The sequence below is a fragment of the Manacus vitellinus genome, unplaced genomic scaffold (genome assembly GCF_001715985.3).
Source record: "Manacus vitellinus isolate BGI_N305 unplaced genomic scaffold, ASM171598v3 scaffold_54_pilon, whole genome shotgun sequence".
Lineage (NCBI taxonomy): Eukaryota > Metazoa > Chordata > Aves > Passeriformes > Pipridae > Manacus > Manacus vitellinus.
The window spans coordinates 2933706-2952877 of record NW_021940645.1 but is presented as its reverse complement, the minus strand read 5'-3'; the positions used below and the strand labels follow the sequence as shown (position 1 = coordinate 2952877).

At 37.3% G+C, this 19172-nt stretch overlaps 1 protein-coding gene across 1 annotated transcript in view; it reads left to right on the top strand.

Annotated features, from left to right (window-relative positions):
- The first annotated feature begins 7347 nt into the window (after positions 1-7347).
- The window catches only part of LOC103766614 (LIM domain-binding protein 3-like), a 34254-nt gene continuing 22429 nt past the window's right edge, over positions 7348-19172 (top strand). The window contains exons 1-3 of the mRNA XM_018081557.1: positions 7348-7355; positions 9390-9425; positions 15241-15411. Of these exons, the coding sequence (XP_017937046.1) occupies positions 7348-7355; positions 9390-9425; positions 15241-15411 (215 nt within the window). The remainder of the gene's footprint in view (positions 7356-9389; positions 9426-15240; positions 15412-19172) is intronic.

Here is a 19172-nt window from a genome sequence, read left to right as displayed (position 1 = left end):
CAGTTGAGACATGGCAAACCTATAGCCAAGGCTGCCAAATATTCCATATTCCATCTGAAGTACACCAAGGGCAGTGCTACTTTCCTTTCTAGCTTGTGCTCTGATCATCAAATGAAACAAAAAATGCAACTCCATTAAAGAGTTTGTGGTTTCCATGGAAACAGTTGATGTGAGCCCTCAGCTGGCTGCATTAGGAGTCCTTGGCACTGACTGAGGCAGGAGTTTCTCTGATGAAACACTGCTCTCTGCAGTGACAGGCTGACTCTATCACAGGCCTGCTGGCAGCCTTTAGGGTTGTTTTTTTTCATTAACTTCTATAAACTGCAAATCAGGTACCTTTATCTGGTAGCAATAGTTCTGATCAAAGGGATTAATCAGTGCATGAGATCAGACTCAAACTCTTGTGCTTTTTGCTGCTTCCAAATTTGTATCAGCAGTCAAGTTCATTCAAACTCCCATTGTTTTTCTGTGTTAGAAATAAGGAAAAGCTACAGTTCATGGAGAATTTTGCATGAATCAGCCAAATACTGGAGTGTTTAAAGGGCTACCATACATATTTTTAAAAAATCAATTCTTGAGTATTATTAAAGAGTACATGAGCACTAGTTGCTTCTAAAATGCATTTCACTTTTCTTAGCTAAGTACCATAGCAGTTCAGTAGACATGCTACTTAATTCACAGCATGCATGTACACTTTCCTTATGGGAACACAAACAGATGCTGGTCACACCATCTTACTACTGCCTGTGGAAAATCAACAGCACTGCATGAAATAAGAGCAACATTTTAACTTTTCCTGAATGTTGCCAAGATCAAACTTTGGTCAACCAAAGTGGTGGTGAATTTTATTTATATATGGGAAATTTTGATAGAACTTAAAATATCAATAGTCAGTTTTTCCACAAACATTAAATGTACCTAAGTAAAAAATTATCCAGTTCTAATTTTTAACCAAGTTAGATTTTTGACATTTTTTCTGAATAAGTATTAATATAGTTTCTTCACTTAAATAGGAATTGTGTATCCTTAATGTTTTATGAACAAAATACAGATGCTATGTTTCAAATAGTCCTAGTGCATGTGTTATAATGAAAAAGAAAACGTCTAGATTATATCTCAGTGCTTACACTTAATGTTATTTTGAAAGGTATTTTTTAGTAATTTGATAAGATATAAAATTAATGGAAATGTAATTAAGGCACCCCTTCTCCTTAGCTCTCTTCAGTGGGTTTAATGATAAAAATTCATGCATATAAACCATGTAATCATATAAAGAAATAATATTAATCTTTTTTTTATGTAGGATACAAAGTGGAATCTAAACACTTTCCAGACTTGTAGAATTTCAATTTTTTATGTAGTTACAGAGAAAAAAAAATTAATAGAAAAAGATCTTGATTTGGTAGCCTTTGGAACTTTTGCAATATTGAAGATCTTTTGTAAAGGTGCCTTCATTAATTCCTATGGCAAGATTTTCACTACAGCATATTTCTACTACTCAGTCCAGTCCTTTTTAAAAAATCTTCCAAGCGATGGACTTTGGATTAACTGTCAGTCAAATTTTTCTATGCCATTTCTTGTTTATATTTAGATTAGTTATTCCTCAACTCTTCCTCCTCAGAAATCTTCCTTTATGTAGTCATGACAATCTTCAAGTCCAAAAAAACGAATGTTACCCATCTTTCTTCATGTAGCTGTGAAGAGGCCTTGGTTTTGCTTCCTGAGTAGGAGGTGGCCTTTGTAGAGAAATTGGCCTGCAGTTTTCATTCTACTACATGCCATTGCTAAAGACTGTAACAGACTGAGGTCTGATAAGAAAGCATTAACAGCTTTGAAGAAACAGTAGCTTTGTTCTAGCAAAAGGTCAAGTCTGTTCTAGTTTTGTTCTATTTTTAGTATATTCGGGCTTCTCTCACTGTATGTGGCTTCTGATTGACCAGCACCATCCTGCAGAGTTTCCTGACCATTTGCAGAAGTCTGCTCTTTTGCCTAGGAAGATTATTCACAATTAATGACAGTGAGGCTTAAAATAGGTTCCCAATTGAAGACTTGCTGAGTCATGTAATTCTTTAAAACAGCACTGATGACAGGCAGGTGTATCTGTCCCATGCTGAATATGTTTTGACCTGTGACTGCTCTGCTGAGCAGAGGACAATGGTCAGTGACAATACTGTCTTCTAAATAGCCTTCATGCCAAAAATAAAGTAAAATGCAGGATGTGAACAGTGCTATTCACTCCCTGCCCATCCCAATATTGCCAGTAAAGCATAGTCTTATAAGCATTTAATGAAGATACAGCAAAGCTGATGCCAGTAGGAAATCAAAAGGCCTTCCAGGTAAATCTGCTTGTCTGGTTATGGCACAGGGACATGCTTATTTTCTGCTGTGGTACAAGACTCTTTGATCTAAACTAACCTGTTTCCCAAATCCTGCTGCCCTGTCTTGTGCTCAGATGGTCTCCCCTCACCTCCTGCAGTGCTCAGTTTGCAGCAGAAACACTGACTGCATGCAGTGTGTGCTGATGGGACATGGTTAGAGTGTGACTTTAGGAGAGTGGGTATGAGAACTTGACCTGTCTCCTTTTCATGCATGACAAAATTACAAAGTGAGAAAGGTTCTGTGGCTCTTCCCCTTGCCTCCCTCTCCTCACCCCTCCCTGTACAGGAAGGACAGGACGTTTGTGCTAAGCCATAAATACAGAGGTCACTCCATTGCACTTTCTCTCTTGTTATGCACAGCTGGGTGGAGTAAATCTTCCATAGCAAGGAACAAGTATTTTAGGGACTACTTTATCACTTTTCAAAAGTCCAACTCTTGCATATCACAGAGCTTTCTGAAACCTTCCTCAGGGGCAGATGAGGTGACACCAATTTTTTTACTTGTACAGTCGGGTTCCCACAAGAACTGAGTTGATTTTGTGGATCCTTTAGCAGTGTCTGCCATGAGTTTCAGTGACTGGGACTATCGTTATGTGTTTCAGAAAATGCATGGATACTTACACAAATGTTACTTGGCAAAGTTAAAAAGCTAGAATTTTGGTATGGTACATGGTATTACCAGATAATTGCTTCCTTTAATCAATTTGCCTTTAATTGACAGCTTTCTGCAGTATCCATGAAAATTAATTGACTAAAATTTGCTCTCAAGCACAATAACATCCTTTGTTCTACTTCTGCTTATCAAAGCCATCTGACACCACCAAGACAAGCTAAGGCACCTTAATTCCCTTCCTTGGTTGGCCAAAATTTCCAACAATTAGCATTGCTGACCTTCCCAATTGCCAAAAACCTCCTGTTTATATGCTGCTCAGATTACCAAAATCCTTTTGAAAGACATACTCTGTCTTTCCACAACAGCCAATGAAATAAAGCAGACTTCTCTAGGTAGATTTCTCACTTAAGGAACATAACTGCAATAAAGGATAATAAGCACATCAATTTAATATATTCAGTTATCTGCTTACCTTTTAGCACCTCAAGAGGGACAAAAGCATAGGAATAGTGAAATAACTCAGTGGAATTCTGAGTGAAACCAGAAGGGAAAATTGATCAAATATAAAGTCTTTCTTCCTCAATATACTTCTGGAGGTTCTATGGGGAAAAGAGCTATTTAGAGATCATAAATCTCTTGTTTTCAAGCCAGTTCCCTGTAGAAGTAATTCATCAGAGATAGTGAGTGACTCTGGGGTACAGTGTATCCACTTGAATGTACCCACTAAAATTGAACGAGCGAGGGCTCCAAATGCAATTAAGAAATACCATGAAGCTTTTCTCAAAATAGTTCATAGAGAAAGTAATGCATGAGCTAACAGAGCTTGTTAAAGCTTGAGATTCAGTTTGGGGAGTGGATGTACTGACCTGTATGTAACATCTTGTCTTTACTATCCCAGTCTCCTGCATGTTCCTGTCCACCACATAACGTTTGCATGAGCAGGAATTAACGTTAACTTTCATTCCTACTGTGGAACCTTTAAAATTCTCCTATGCCTTCTGCAGCTGCTGCAGGCATTTAACCAAGACACCAGTGCACAATGCTGCCTCTCTCTCTGACTAGTCCCTTGCATTGCCTTCAGTCCAGCAAGGGTAAAGCAGTTCTAACATGCAGCAGGCTTTCTAACAAGCATTGTAACTCAGACCACTCAGCTGTGGTCTGTGGATCATCAGCCTGGCTCACAGAGCCCTGCTTAGGGTGAGCTGGAGCATAGCACTGGCACTGCTTCCTTTTATTCTGCTTCTAAATTGCATTAGTGTCAGCAAAATTACTCTAAATACTAATAACTTCCTCATAGTTCATTTCCATGTGAGCATTTGTTGTAGCTGACCCAGAATGTTATATGATTACAAATGAGAGAGGGAAGGTAAGAAAATCCTTAAGAGAGTTTATGAAATAAAATGCAATACACATTCTGAAAGAGTGACAAGTGTTCTAATTCATTCCACTTAGTTACTTGACTCAGGAACTGAACAGCACAGACACATTGCTGTATTTCAGAGGCAGCTGCAAACTTAGCATAATGCCACATAGAAGTATGAATTTTCTTATCATCAATGTGCACAAACTAAAAAGTAGGTCTAAAAGAACTACCAGCTGAAATTGAGATCTCTGGGTTCTTGTTCTCTCAGCTTCCCTGGAGAAAAGTGAAGTCATGAAGAGAAAGAACACTTCAGTGAAAGGGGAATTGTTTCCTGGCATACAAAATCTAAACTTATTGTGCACCAGTTTTGTCTGTAATGGTCACAAACACAGCCTCAAAGTCCAGATCCTGTGCTCAGGTGCCTGGTGGCAGATACCTGCACTTTACCAGTGGGGCTGTAAAAAGCTGGGCCAAATCATTCTGTTCAATCCAGTTGCACACTTAAGGCCAAGACAGGGAATAATTATGCAAATTAAGTCCCAGCTCAAATTGCTACACATGCTCAGAATTTTGCAGTCTTTGGTGATAAAACTGAAAATGGGAGTACCTATACTTGCATGGCAAATATCACTCTGCAAATCTTGGAAAAGAGTGACCTTCCCTTTCCCCAACACCAATGCTGCTGTGTGCCCAGCTGCATTTATTGTGTGACTGTTACATTTAACAGCAAACCTGCAGGTGCCACTAAAATGCATTCATGGGAGGTGTTGGCTTTGATTTTAGCGAGTTGCTTTGACTGAGTTCCATACTGCTTGTTGAGAATGAGTTGCTGGTTTTTTTCCACTGAATCTATGATAATGCTTTTCCTGTTCTGTGCCACTGTCTGCACAAACCAGGATACCTTCTGAGAGAAATGCATTTCCCTGTTGTGGAAAGCAGACACACTAGGAGGATATATTACAATATTGCCACGTTTTGGCGTGGGCTGCTCACATTCTTAACTACAGTGGCTGAAAAAGAGAGACTAGCTCTTCCACCCCTTTTGTTCTGATTCCAAGCTAAAGTTTTAACTAAACCAGCATGATAGTTGTCTTCTGTCCTCTCCGTTAACTGCCTATGATTCTCTGTGTGTCTTAGGATGTCTGTGTTGGAATAACAAAAATATAGCATGGGGGAAGAAAAGACAAACATCCTCAATAGTTTTATAGTCATCTGACCATGGAAAAGTTCTGAGCTGCAAACACAGAAAGGTAGAAATAGCCTCACTGGATCAGAACAGCAGTTAATGTAGCTCATTGTCCAGTTTTCAACAGTGTCAGTGTCTCATGCCTTTGAGACAAAAAAATGTTTGAAAGGCAATTACAAAATAACTTTAACACAACTTTACTCCCAGACACCCTGTAAAAATTTCTTTTGAAGTTATTTTGTAACTTCTACTTCTTAAAAGGAAATCATATTTGTAGGCAAATATGCTTATGTAAATATAAGTATGTTAGGATGAAAGCTATTGTAAGTCTAACTCCAACAAATCTGCACCATACTACTAGAAAACCAGAATTTTTAAATTCAATAGATATAGACCTTAATAATCTGTAAATCCACTTCCCCTTTCATAAAAGGCCAGTATATATCTGTCAGGCTCTGTAGTAGACTACTGGATGACTAATACAGGAAAATACCAAAAAACTGAATAGATATATTTATTAAAAAATCTATAATCTCTCATTAAAGAGGGTGAGCTGATATTTTAAATACTCAACTGAGATTCAGGAGAGCTGATTTCAGTTCCTTGCCCCGCTGTAGACCTTCTTTGTGACCATGAGCAACTCTATTAAGTTTTAGTTTCTCATTTGTAAAATTAGAAAAACAGTCTTGCTCCATAAGAGTATAGAGAAAAAACTAAATTACAGTATTCACTTACTGCTTCAGTCTGAAAGACAAAGCTGAAGGACCATGTGGTCTCTCAGGATGCCTCATGTTTCTTATGTCATTAGGTCTTCATTAAACATCTGTTGCCATCTAAAGAGAAGGCAGATGGAAGGTACACAACCTCCACGTCTCAGCTTGCCTGTTATATGTAGGTGTTTGGCAGTCTTTTACATTTGGTTTCCAAAAATAAAGTAGAATGGGAAAGTATTCCCATGTCCAGTTCATAGAGTTCAGATTTAACACACTCATTGGAAACTCTCTGAAGTGTCTGCAGGCTCTTTTTAGGATCCAATAGCACACACAAGCTTGGCCTGCAAAGGAATTTTGTGTTCAGTTACACCAGTTCTTGTTGGTGTGGGGGGGAAAGACTCTATTTCTATTTCAGTCATTCTGTTTACGTGACCATATCCTGTAGCATACTTTTATGAGAAGGAAGCATTTCAAGATTTCCAGTGTATAATATACCGTGTAACTGGGAAGACAGTATATTGTGTAAATCTTGTTTAGATATATGTCCAACCTTTAATGAAGTCTGTGGGAGTTGCACTGTTCTCTCAGAATGGCCCTTCTGTCAAAAGCCATTTCAGTGGGGAATAAAAAAGCTGCAGACAAAAAACAAACAAACCAACACCCCTCCCCCCCCCCCAAAAAAAAAAACAAACAAACCAACCCCCCCCCCCCCCCCCCAAAAAAAACCCAACAAAAAAAAATTAATTTTAAATCTCTTCCAGATAGCTCAAAACTACTGTCAGTTACTGGAGCAGCCTGTGTAGCCACAGAGATATAAACTGCTCATAATATTCTGAGCCAGATTTTTTCATGTGGTGAAGGTATTGACTTTACTGAGCCTGCCCCAGGGATGCATTGGACTCAAAAGTAAAATTATTTCTTTATTTAGTTAGAGAAAACGTTTGATTGTAAAGGCCGTAAATCCAATAGCCTGTTCCTCAAAATGCAAGTATGGCAAATAAGAGGCACAATGGGTTTTGAGCCTTTCTTATTGTTAACCAAATGGGCATTGCTTCTGTTGACTGGGAAGAGAAATAGTTCCTGGAAGCCACACCATGAAGAAGTATTGTGTGCCTTTGAACTCATCTTTCCCTCTACTCTCTGCTTTTTCCTTTGCTTTATTCTGTGGAAGTAATTTTACTATACTTCTCTCTCTTTTTCACCTTCCCAACTCCCCTGCCATCGTCACTCAACGTCATCCTATTTTGTACACTCAGGGAAAAAACTTTTATGAAATGCTGACCTCAAAATCAAGTGACTTTTTTTGCTCTTCTTTGGTGCAGCCACAACTAATGGGGCAGAAAAGTTTGGGTCAGATTAATAATAACAATAGAGGCTTAACACTGCTTCAGCCTGACCCCAGCTGCCTACCTTTTGGTCTTGGCTGTGATCCCTCGTAGAATACTTGGGAATAAGCAATGTTTTATTCCTTTCAGGCTGTGACTGTGTTTTTAACGTCCTTGCATGACTGTGGCTCTTGGTGTACTAACACTTCCCACACACACACACACAATCTCTAATCCATCCTCCTCTACCCTGTTTCATCCTGGCTTTGCTCTACCTGACATTGCAGTGAACTCACACCTTGGTTCCCATAGAGGCAGAGTTTGGTTTCTCATTGCTTCAGAGTGGTGAGCTGGTTGATCTCAGCAGGGCATTTGTTTTTGACACAGGCCCTTCCAGACCAGCCCCAGTAACACTGGGATCAGGTGGCAGCAGCTGAGGGGCATTTCAGATCCACTTCTGGGTTTGAAAATCTGACTTCATGTATTTTAGGAGTTACATGTTAGTTAGAGGTTTTAAAAATTTGTAGAGGACACCTATACCCAAACCTTTGCTGATCTAAACTGGATTGGTTTTTATAACTTTGTTAAAACTGAACTAAGGAGAAGCCATTTCATATATGACTATACATACATATGTATCTGTAAGTACATAAACACAGAGACACATATAAAATACTGCTAATAATGGGGAAAATTTTAAGAATAGCTTTCCAAATGTAATGTAAGTTAATGATTGGTGCCCAACAAATCCACATAAGTACATGTATTCCTTTTTTTTTTTTTCCCAAAGGACACTGCAGAAAGAAGGTGCAGTTGGATAAATGAGGACATTTGCTTTGTGTTTTGTAATTTCAGATCCCAGTTAAGAAAAGTGTTCTCATTTGGCATATTTTAGCTTTAAACCCATCAATTTCAGCACAATTCCTTAAATAAGAAGGGACACAACCACCCACTAAATTGCTAAATATAGAGACTATCTCAATTACTTAACTAACTGGATTTCAAACTTAGGAGTTTAAAGCTAATGGATTCTATTCTTTATGAAAATACTTTTGTCTTAACTTCTTACAGATACACAGTTGCTTGCACTTAAACTGATCAGTTATTTTTGTAAGCATGTGTGTGTGTTTACAGAATAATAGCCCAGTCCTCTATCAGAGAAATCAAGGCTGATTTACTCCTCACCTCAGGAAGGAATGATTTCTAATTGAGGGAATTCAGTGAAGGAATTGTTTCTAATCTGATTTACATTGAGAAAACGAGTACTTGGATAGGACAGAGAATTTTTAAGTGATACCAGGCACAAGAAATCCTTCTTGTAAGAATCTTTGTTACCCATTTTTATCGCTTCAAAATACCAAATCCTTGAGGATTGCCCAAGTCTGATTAGTTTCACTGCTTGGATTTGGCATCAAAATATGTTCTGCTGGAATACTATTGAATTTTTTTTTAAGGAGAACTTATTAAAATCAAGGCTATTCCTGAAATTAAAAGCAGGCATACAACATCTAATTTGTAACTGTTAATTTTCCTTTTACTTTATTATTGAAACAAAGTTGTTTGCAACTGATAAGAAGCATATAATTATAAGAAGCAATATGCAGTAGACTTGTATATTTGGTGGGTTTCACCTGGAAAGCTGAAGAGATTTCTCACAACTATATTTATGAGCAACCACTCTAGGATGCTTTTTGCAACCAAACATTTCTGCTCAACCCATTTTCTTTCTCCTTGGTTGGTTTTGGGTGGGTTTTCTTGCCACCACTGGCAATTGCATTTACTTCATTCACACTGTATCCCTCCTTTCACAGAGACAAGGAAAATGTTGCAGCAGCATCAGAAAACAGGTAATGTTTGCTGTGTTTGACTTACTTCCTATTAAGAGTTTATCTCCACTTTCCCCATATTGTTCTTACCTCAAAAACATGAAATTTGTACGCTGTTTGAGCAGGTGATGACTGTGGAGGCTTCAATTAAGTGGGTTCATTAGACATTTCTTTCTAATGCAGACTTCAAGAAGTACTGTGACATGGGACAGGTGGGGATCATCTTTCTCAGAAATTACAAACCTGAAAAATAACAAGTTTTTAGCAAATATTCTTGAAATGGAGTGTTATCAATTTGTGGTGGAGTTTTAAGAACAATTTCCATTTTAAACTTTGCCTAGATCATTCAAGATACTTTTTAAATCTAAGTAAGATTATCTTTTTGGTATTTTAAGAACTCTTACATGTCGGATTCTTGCATATATTGATTGTCCTCAGTGAGTTATGAGGTTCAAAACAATCTCTCTGTAAGTAAGTTTTTCATGTCAAATTGTTTTCTCCCAAAGGATTTCAGCACATTTTGCAGTTACAGATAAAAATGTGCTGTTTTCTATTAGTTCATGTGCTAAACCACACAAGTACTGATACAAGTATTTCTTGAGTGAATCTGACCAATAGTTTCACAGAGCAAAGAAATGATTCTTATCAGTTTGTCATGAAACAAATTCTACCTCACTGCTTTCCTCTATCTTGTTGATTCCTGCCTCAGATGTGCAACCACTTTGTTATTTTTTTTCCTTTATAAGACTGCTCACGTTTTAACAAAGGTTGCATGGAGTTAAAATCTGAGTGCAAGTGTTATTTGTTACTAGTGACACAAGCAATTGCAACTGGCCTTGAAACAGTAGGGAAAATTGATTTTTATTTTTAAATTAATTATGAAAATAGAAGGAAATAAACGCCTTGATTCCTGTATATAAATTAAAGTGTATAAAACAAGGAATACGTTAGCATTTTGCCAACAGTTTCATTTGTTTAAAACCACCTACAGGACTATGCAGCTGCTCTACTGAAATCTCCTTTTCTTTTAATTATGATTTTATTTAACCAGGAACAGTTTCTGATATATGACTGGTGTTAGTGTCATACTACATTGCTTTAATCTTGTGTGACTTGTCATACCATAGCTTTTCTCCACCTCCATTATCATCACAGCCTTGCTTTGTGTCTTATTTTGATATTCATAGCAATATGATTTCCAGATTTAACACACCTTTTTAATTCTTCAAGCCTTTCCTGGTCTTAAGCAGTAATAAACTAATGAACTGTCAAGATTTGTCATTACTTCACCTGCGATACCATGATGATCTCCAGCTTCTTCTGTGGCTGGAATTGTGTCTCTTCCTCAAAGACCTGCTGTTCCCTAGGAAATGCCTCCTTTTCACACCCCTTGTGATCTCTGTCACCCAGGCCTGCAGACACTGCACGTGCACCACAGTATGTGACCTCCAGTATTTGGCATCCTCCTAAACCCTCCACCAGGGATGCCAACACTGACAGTGCCAGGCCAGTGGCCTCCAAGGGCTCTGTGAGGCTTGGAGCGGGTACAAGTCAGAGGGAGGCCACTGCTGGCCAGAGAGTCCCTCTTGCTTCATCCAGTAAGCAAAGGTACACTGTGATGTGTAACTGCATAACTGACCTGCTTTGGAGCTTTGGAGTGGTTTGGTAATAACAGCCTCTAACTCCTGGAGTTCAGCTGGAAATGCCCATTGCCTAAAAGGAAGGTGTTCAAGTTCTACAAATCCCAGAAACTTCCAGCTCGTGTGGGTGTTACGTTTTCAGTGGCTCTCTTAAGGATCACACATAAAATACAGAGACAACAGCCATAAAGCACCTTCAGCAGAGAAACAGCAGCTGATAGTTCTCTATTTTGACTGTATTTCTACAACCATTCCCATATTCAAATGTAAGACTCTTCCATGTTATGGCTTTCTCTAACCATATTCAAATTTAAGACTCTTCCATGTTATGACTTTCTCTAACCATATTCTCAGGCACTTTTTTCTGCAAATGCTACAATAAGAGATATTTTTTTCCCTATCCATTTTAATTTTTATTTCCTGTATATTCAATTTTTTACATGTGATATGTTGGAGGATTAGAAACCAAAGAAACCTTCATGCATTACATAAAGGAGACTAAGTACTGCTTTAATAATCCACTTGATTGTTATTTGGACAGAAAGTCTCAGAACTTAGGACTTTACTGAGAGAAAGAAGTATAATCTGCACTTATTTTTTCTAAATCTTAAAGTGCATTTGTTGCTGTGTTTTCTCATTGTGGTTGTTAACCATTATTATCCTCTTAACCTCTACTGATCTGTGTTCCTTTTCATGAGTGAAAATCAGCTGAGAAGAGACGTGTGTTTGTTTTCATCCACCTAACTTACTTTTATGTTTGTTACCACGAATATGAAGATGTTTGATTTTTTTCAATTTTCTTTGATTTTCCTTAAAATACAAAGTACTGTAAAGATCTAAAATCTACAGAATGACTGCATTTAAAAACCAACCAACCAACCAAAAGCTCATCTGTAACATGTAATAATGAAGCTGTTGCAATATATTATCTATTTTATAAAGCAACACTCACATTTATCAGTTCTTAAAATTCTGCTGCACTTGAACTAAAAAGATCAGACTGAAAATCTAGAAAGTAGGCAATCTTGAGGGGAAAAAAAGGTTGTTTTATTTGACTATCTAAATATTTATTTAAAATTTATAGTTAAATTAAATAGTTAAATTTATAGTTAAATTAAAACCAGTCAATTTAGTCTTCAGATCTTTCTAAAAGCTGAGTTGAGAGTGTTACCAACTGCATATCATTTATGGAACAAAATCACCCTGATTTTTAAGGTTATATCTACTTCATTTATATTTATTCCAACTCCTTGGTGTGTTAATTAATATATTCTACCATGAAGGAAGGCAATCAAGCCCCTAACACTTTAACCATATAAAAAGAAATATTGCAAACACCATGCAAGATAAAATCTGTTCGTATTTTCTTTAAACTATAAAAGGTACTTCAGTATATCTGCATTTATTTTATTTACATGGGTTGTTCCATTCAAATCTGTCTCCACACAGGTCCTTGTCCTCACATACAGTTTTTTGGGATTTTTTACTTTCTTTTCAATATGTATCACTGAATATGTATTTTGATTAACGTTTTGGAGAGTGTTACAATTAAGTAAGTTCACTGTTTTCTTCTCTTCAAAGTAGGAAGTCACAAATCTTTTGAAATCTGTAGCAAATTCCCTTTGACATCAGTGCAAATAGACAAAATAGGTGGAATCCTAGTTTGTGTTTGTTTTTAAGACATATATGAAGTTCCATTTTTATGTGCAGCATAGTTTCACTCCTTTCCTGTTTGCCAGATCAAAGACATGTAAGTACTAAATTGTGATTCCACACCTTTTAATGTGATAATTCCAGTACCCACTGGGGCACAGGGGGAAAAAAAATCCTGTAGGTATTGAAACTCAGTAACAGACTCTCCTGTGACCCATAGTTGTGATGGATCATATTCAGCTACTCTGCTGCACAGGCTTTGTAATTGATAGTCTATTTGTTAATTGGAAGAATTTGCATCATCAAATGCATCAAGATGGAAAAACTGATCTGAATTTCCACTGCATATTACAATGGGCAAACTTTTGCAAAACAGTTGCAAAACTTGGTGTCGTGATTTGAAACCCAGAATTGCAAACTGGGTATTTTCAGGATCTCATTTCTTAGGTACATAATTGCAGATGAAATTCAGAAGGGAGAAAATACTGATTTTCTGCTTTTGTTGTGGGTTATATTCTACTTTGAAATTTGTGAGTGTAACAACCACGCTTCTGCTGCAGCTAATCAAACAGAAAATAATTAAGACACCATCATTAGACTACTGAGCTGTACAAGAAGAGGAGAAGAACAGGGGAAATGGGACAGTCCCTTTAAGAACAAGGGGCATCACAAATTCTGAAGTACCAAGCACTCACTCTATGTCCTCAGGAGTGTAACTTGCCAAGTCAGCGCTTTTGAGAGAGGCAAAAAGAAAATATGAGCTAGAATGGCTGAAACAAAGAAAATTTGCACAGTGGATGGTAAATCTGCTAAGGAAAAAGTGCTGAAAGAATGATTGAGGGCTAAGGTTGGCTGAGAAACAGTAGTGGAACTGTAAGCTTTCTTTTGTTATTTGATACTTACTGTGCTTAGGAACAAGTATTTGGGGCATTTTGTACCTTGTGCAAGAGAAGCACAGAATTCCATCACCCTGATAGGAGTGATTTGTAAGAATGCAGAGATGTGGCAATATGCTTCTGAGTTAGCTCTAAAGAAGTATAAATATATCCATAATTTTCTTAGGCCGCTGCTCATGGACAAGACAACTATGTACAGTAATGCTCTGATTTAAAAAAAAAAAAGTATGTATTTGGATAATTACTAAAGAAAATGAATCTGCAGCATGAAGAAAAACATCCCTTATGCCTAGGAGACATATGCTTATATTGTCATCAAAGTTTCTGCCCCAAAATAGTGTTGCAATTTGTTATTTTTCAGTGGCTTATTTGTTCTGTGGATAATAATAAGATCCACACTAAAATCTGCCTAAACACAAAATGATGAAGTTTTTCTCTTTTCTTCTTTCTCCTTTTTAAATTTTAAATTGCTTTAAATTATTTTATTAGGTTTATTGACAAGAAAATTATGAATGGACATATTATCAATATTATTATTCTGTTGATATTAAGTTCAGTGAAACAGTCATCAAATAACTTGAATGTTTTCAGTGATTTTATTTTGGGTTTTTTTTCATTTCATGTAAGAGCTAATGGAAGACAATAAACTGAAACTCCCAAAAGACTGGTTCTTTTCTTAGCAGTGGATGACTTTGACTAAACTATGTTGCAAAGCTGCATGATAACTTGGCCCCATTTGTCTGTCTGTAGGAGATGAGTAATTCAGGCTGAAGTATGTTCATAAGCACTGGGTGATGAAAGACACTGGTAGTTCAGTAGGTTACTAAAATGGCCACAGGATACCAGACTAGATTATTATTATTCATTTCAACTCATTTATTTGCAATCAAATAATGAAAAAATGAAGAAAATTAATATTCCTTTGCTCCAAGTAATCTGTGCCACAATAGTTCAAGAGGGCCACAAGGATAAGAACTCATGCTCATCACCCAAGTGATTTTAAAACTAGCAGAGTAAAATTTTATGCTACATCATGCCCTTGTATTTTATATATTGTTCTGTGTTTGAAGGGGCATCTCATTGTTATTTGGGTTGGGCGGTGTAATGTAAGGTGAATTCAGGTCAGAGATGAAGGGACTCCTTTTAAACATCTTTCCACTACCCAGGTTGCACAAAACTGATGGAACTCAACAGAAAATTGTGCTGACTGGATTTCTAGACTATCAGAATTTGCAGGAAACCTGCTGGCACAGGACTGTGATAATATCTTTTCTTCATCTAATTAAAAAATTTACACTAATATAAACTTCAGTTCCAGGAGTAAATATTGGATGAAAATTATCCAAGCTCAAAGAATTTGTGACAGGCTCTTTGCAACCATTTAAGTCCTCCATGCCATATTTCCTACCATAGGCTTCAGTGGGAGCAGGACTAAAGTGCTGTGTAACACCTGGGATAAATTTCAGTCAAGCAGGACCAAAACTGCAGAAAAGGCTGAATAAATGCCTTTTTTTCCTTTGCATAATTGTGCTTTTCCCTCAGTAACCCAGCCTGCTACTATGTTTGCAGGTTCAAACATAGTAGATTTTGTGCTCTACATTTAAATGTGTGCCTTCTTAAGATGCTTCTTGTTTTATTTAATTTAAGTCTAACTAGTACCCCTGTCGAGCATGCTCCGGTGTCTACCAGTTCTGCTGCTCCTGCCCCACACGCTTCAGCACCTCAGCCTGCTACTGCTGCTCAAACTCCAGCCAGCCTGATGACACCACCAGCAACCACCTCAGTAGTGCAGGAGTCGTTCTCCTCCTCCTTCCAAAGGTAATGCTTCGTTGCTTTATCCCCCCATATGGCTCTGGAAATGCTGCATACACATTCTTCACTTCAGAATGTGGTATGAAAAGCTGTAACCTGTTTTATATGCTTTTATATATTTTGGCATTTTGTTTTGTTTTGGGTTTGGTTTTTTTTTGAGGTATGTTGTTCATGTTTGCAAAACATTTGCGAAATAAAACAGCTCCAAAAATACAACTTTGTTTTCAGAAAGCAAGTCAAGGGTTAAAACTAGAGGTGTTTTTTAATCACTTGTAATAAAGCCAAAACAACTCCTCATAGTAGTTACAGTGAGTGGAGATTCTTTTAATAATGTGAATGAAGGTTCTTTTAATAGTCTTTCTGCAGTAGGACATGAAAAGGAAAAGTAAAAGAAGTCATTTACTCACGTGGTTGAGCTCAGCCTATCGTAGTAGATGTCAGTAAAACATGGTGGACATTTGATGATTGACTTGCTCTCTAAGTTAAGTCAAGTAATTTCTATTAGACTTATCTAAGACTTTTTCTCTAATGAGAATTAGCTTTAGAGCTGAAGTGAGTCTCAAGGAGGTGAGCACTTGTAACACTTGTATTACAATGGGAGTTACAGCTGTATATTAAAAGCTGTCAGACATCATGTGAGGAAACCTGTGGGATTTATACAACTGTCACTTATGTTACAGTAATTTTAGAGATAGTAAGAGTGACTTCCTTTGGTGCATATTATTCTTTTATCTTTGGGGTTTTTTACATGAATATTCTGAAAAGATGTATGTTTTAGCATGCTTTACAAAGCCAAGGAAAAGCACACTTCCAGTAATGTAAACTACTTTAACCAAGACCTCAGTTGTAGCCAGTTGTCTTAAATGTGTATAAATGGAATTGGAGATGTTCTCTTGGCTCTACTTCTTGATTACTTTTTGCAAGTTGACTTGCATTATATATGTATAAGTTCATGGCCAGTCTTCACGAATGAAGATTTGGGAAAGAACTTAGTTTCTCACTTTGGTCAGTTTTTACCCAATTGTGACCTACCAGGATCCAGTGTTTTTATTCCAGTGCAAGAAAATCAATCAGCCAGCAGAGGAAGTTTGAGTAAGGTATTATACTGTAAATCAGAACTGGGCTGTAAGGCACTTTCATGTGAAATAATGATAAGGTTTAAGTAACTTTTATCGCTCAGTTGAAATTGTAGCATGAAGAAAATGGATTAACTAGTATATGCTTCAAACAAAAAAATGCCTCTACAAAACTAATCATTCCAATTACTTCTGTTTTAAATATCAGAATCTTTTGTCTGGTACTGTTTGCATATTAAAATTTTTATCTTATATTCGGACTCAAACATCTTCGGATCTTGCAGATAAAAGCATGTATCATTGACAAAGTCCTGTCCTGTAATACTGTCTTTCTTAGTTATCAGTAGAGTCTGGATTTAAGATTTTTACATAATGTGTGCATTTTGTCTTGTGTTCTGTAGGAATGTGCTTGGTTGTGCTATTCTGTAACTGCAGATGTGTGCTACAGAAAACCTGTTCCTGGTAACTATGCAGCAGTCCTCCTGTATCTGAACTCCGACACAGCTTGGTTGTGATGTCATGATTTTTGTCCCTGTTCAATCATTTTGTTCATGCTTTCATGCTTTTACTGTGTCTTCTGCAGAGTACTTGCAGCCCCCAGCTCTCTTTCACAGCCTAAGCCTTTCCATGGGTCCAAGAACATGTCATTAGCAGCTTCCACTATTTCATCTGCTATCTCATCTCAGTCTAGGTATATCTGTAAAGCTCTCTTAACTTAATTTGGTTTGATTTGTATTATGCTCTCTGATTTAAGGTTTTCAGTTTCTTAAGAGATTGACTTGGCAGAGACTGTTGAAAGCACGATGTGTTTGAAGCAGCAGCCTCCTTCCTTATCTTTCACATGAAAACCGAGCAGGGAAACAAGTTTTAGATATAGGATATGTGACCAAAAGGTCCTTTTGGAACAAAGGTATTACAGTTGGTTGGTTTGTGCTGTTTTTGCCATCCTAAAATCAAAGTATTTGTCTAGTTACACTGGGTGGGAATGATGGACCTTTTTTTTTTTTTCCTTGGTGAAAACATAGGATCACAGGGATCACAAACCTTTTATTATGCTCTTAATCATGACTAGTGAAAGACCAGTGACAGGGAAAGGGAGCTTCTCTCACTAGAAAAAGAGGAGGCTGCTGTACTGCCTCACTTCTAAGCCTTTTCACTGCTTTCATTAACACTTTGACAAAACTAACAGAGGAGAAAACAGCAGATTTTAAGATTCATTTGAACAGTCTTCAGAAATAACAAAAAACTAGCAAGGCTTTTGAGATTGTAATTATCCATGTCCCTCTTATCTTTGCATAAGAAGGTAGTTAGGAATCACCCAAAGGGGATGTTTGGAATGAACAAAGTGTGCAAGTTTGATGGCTTCACATCAAGTATAATGATCTTTCTCAGAAAATCACAGAAAATGGCAGTTCAGTGCTGTGCATAGGTAGTACTTGAAAGCATTTTGATTGGCTTCACATCACTGAAACCAATGCAAAAATGAAGCAGCTACAGAACACAACACGAGAGTTTTCAGTTTTAGAATGTGAACGTGTCTGTTTACAGCCATGGGAATTACACAGGGGAAGTAATTCCCCTATGGAGCTAATAAAACATAAGAAATAAAATTAACTGCTGATGTAATTCCATTTATTTGAGTGGAAGTACACTAATCCTAACTAGTTTCAAGGAGCTGGTGAATGTCACCAGAATGTTACTGGGAATAGAAGGTAAAACAGATGCAGAGGTGTTTACTGCCATTGACTTCTAGTTTTATGTATGAACTTTCAAAATTCCAAAGTGATGAGCTATTTAGAGGTATCCATTACAAGGTCTTAATTTTTACATCATGAGAATCATAGAATTGTTTAAGACCCTCTAAGATCAACGGTTAAGCCAGCACTGCCAAGTCCACCATTAACCACATCCCTGAGTTCCACATCTACACATCTTTTAAATACCTCCAGGACTGGTGACTCCACCACTTTTCTGGGCAGCCTGTTCCAATGCTTGATAGATGTTTTAGTGAAGAAATTTTTTTCCTAATACCCAACCTGAACCTCTCCTGGCCAACTTGAGGCCGTTTGCTCTTGCCATATTGCTTGTCACAAAGGAGAGTACTATGCTTTGCAGAAGTAATACCTAACACTTTTTCATTCAATCTTCTGGTACAATTAGACTCTTAAATGCCACCAGAAGTATTTAATCCACTGTTTGCTTTACTAACAAATCTCTTTTAGTCAGTTGGAATGATCATATATCTCTGTGAAAAGAGGGTTCTACATAGTTGTAGGAGGCAGTTAAAAGCCTCTTATACTCAGGTAAGGTCCCTTGCTTTCAAAGCATTAATAACTGTGCATATTTGAGCTTGACTAAACACTGGCATGCAAAACCTATTATTTCTTCTGAGCTACAGGAAACACCTGATCTTAGGCTTTCTCTCAGCTGAAGACTGAAATGTATCCATCAGTCAGAAGATGAAATTAAATTGAGGCTTTGGTGACTACTCTGGCCAGATAGAGCACACCTATTCACATTTCACCACTCTACATCTTAGGACCCCTATAAATCTTCCATAAGAGCTATGCTTTCATTGCTGTCTTGGAAATCATAGAATCATAGAAAGGTTTGGGCTGGGAGGGACCTTATAATCATCTAGTTTCAATACCCCTGCAATAGGCAGGGACAAATTAAGCAACAACTATGTAT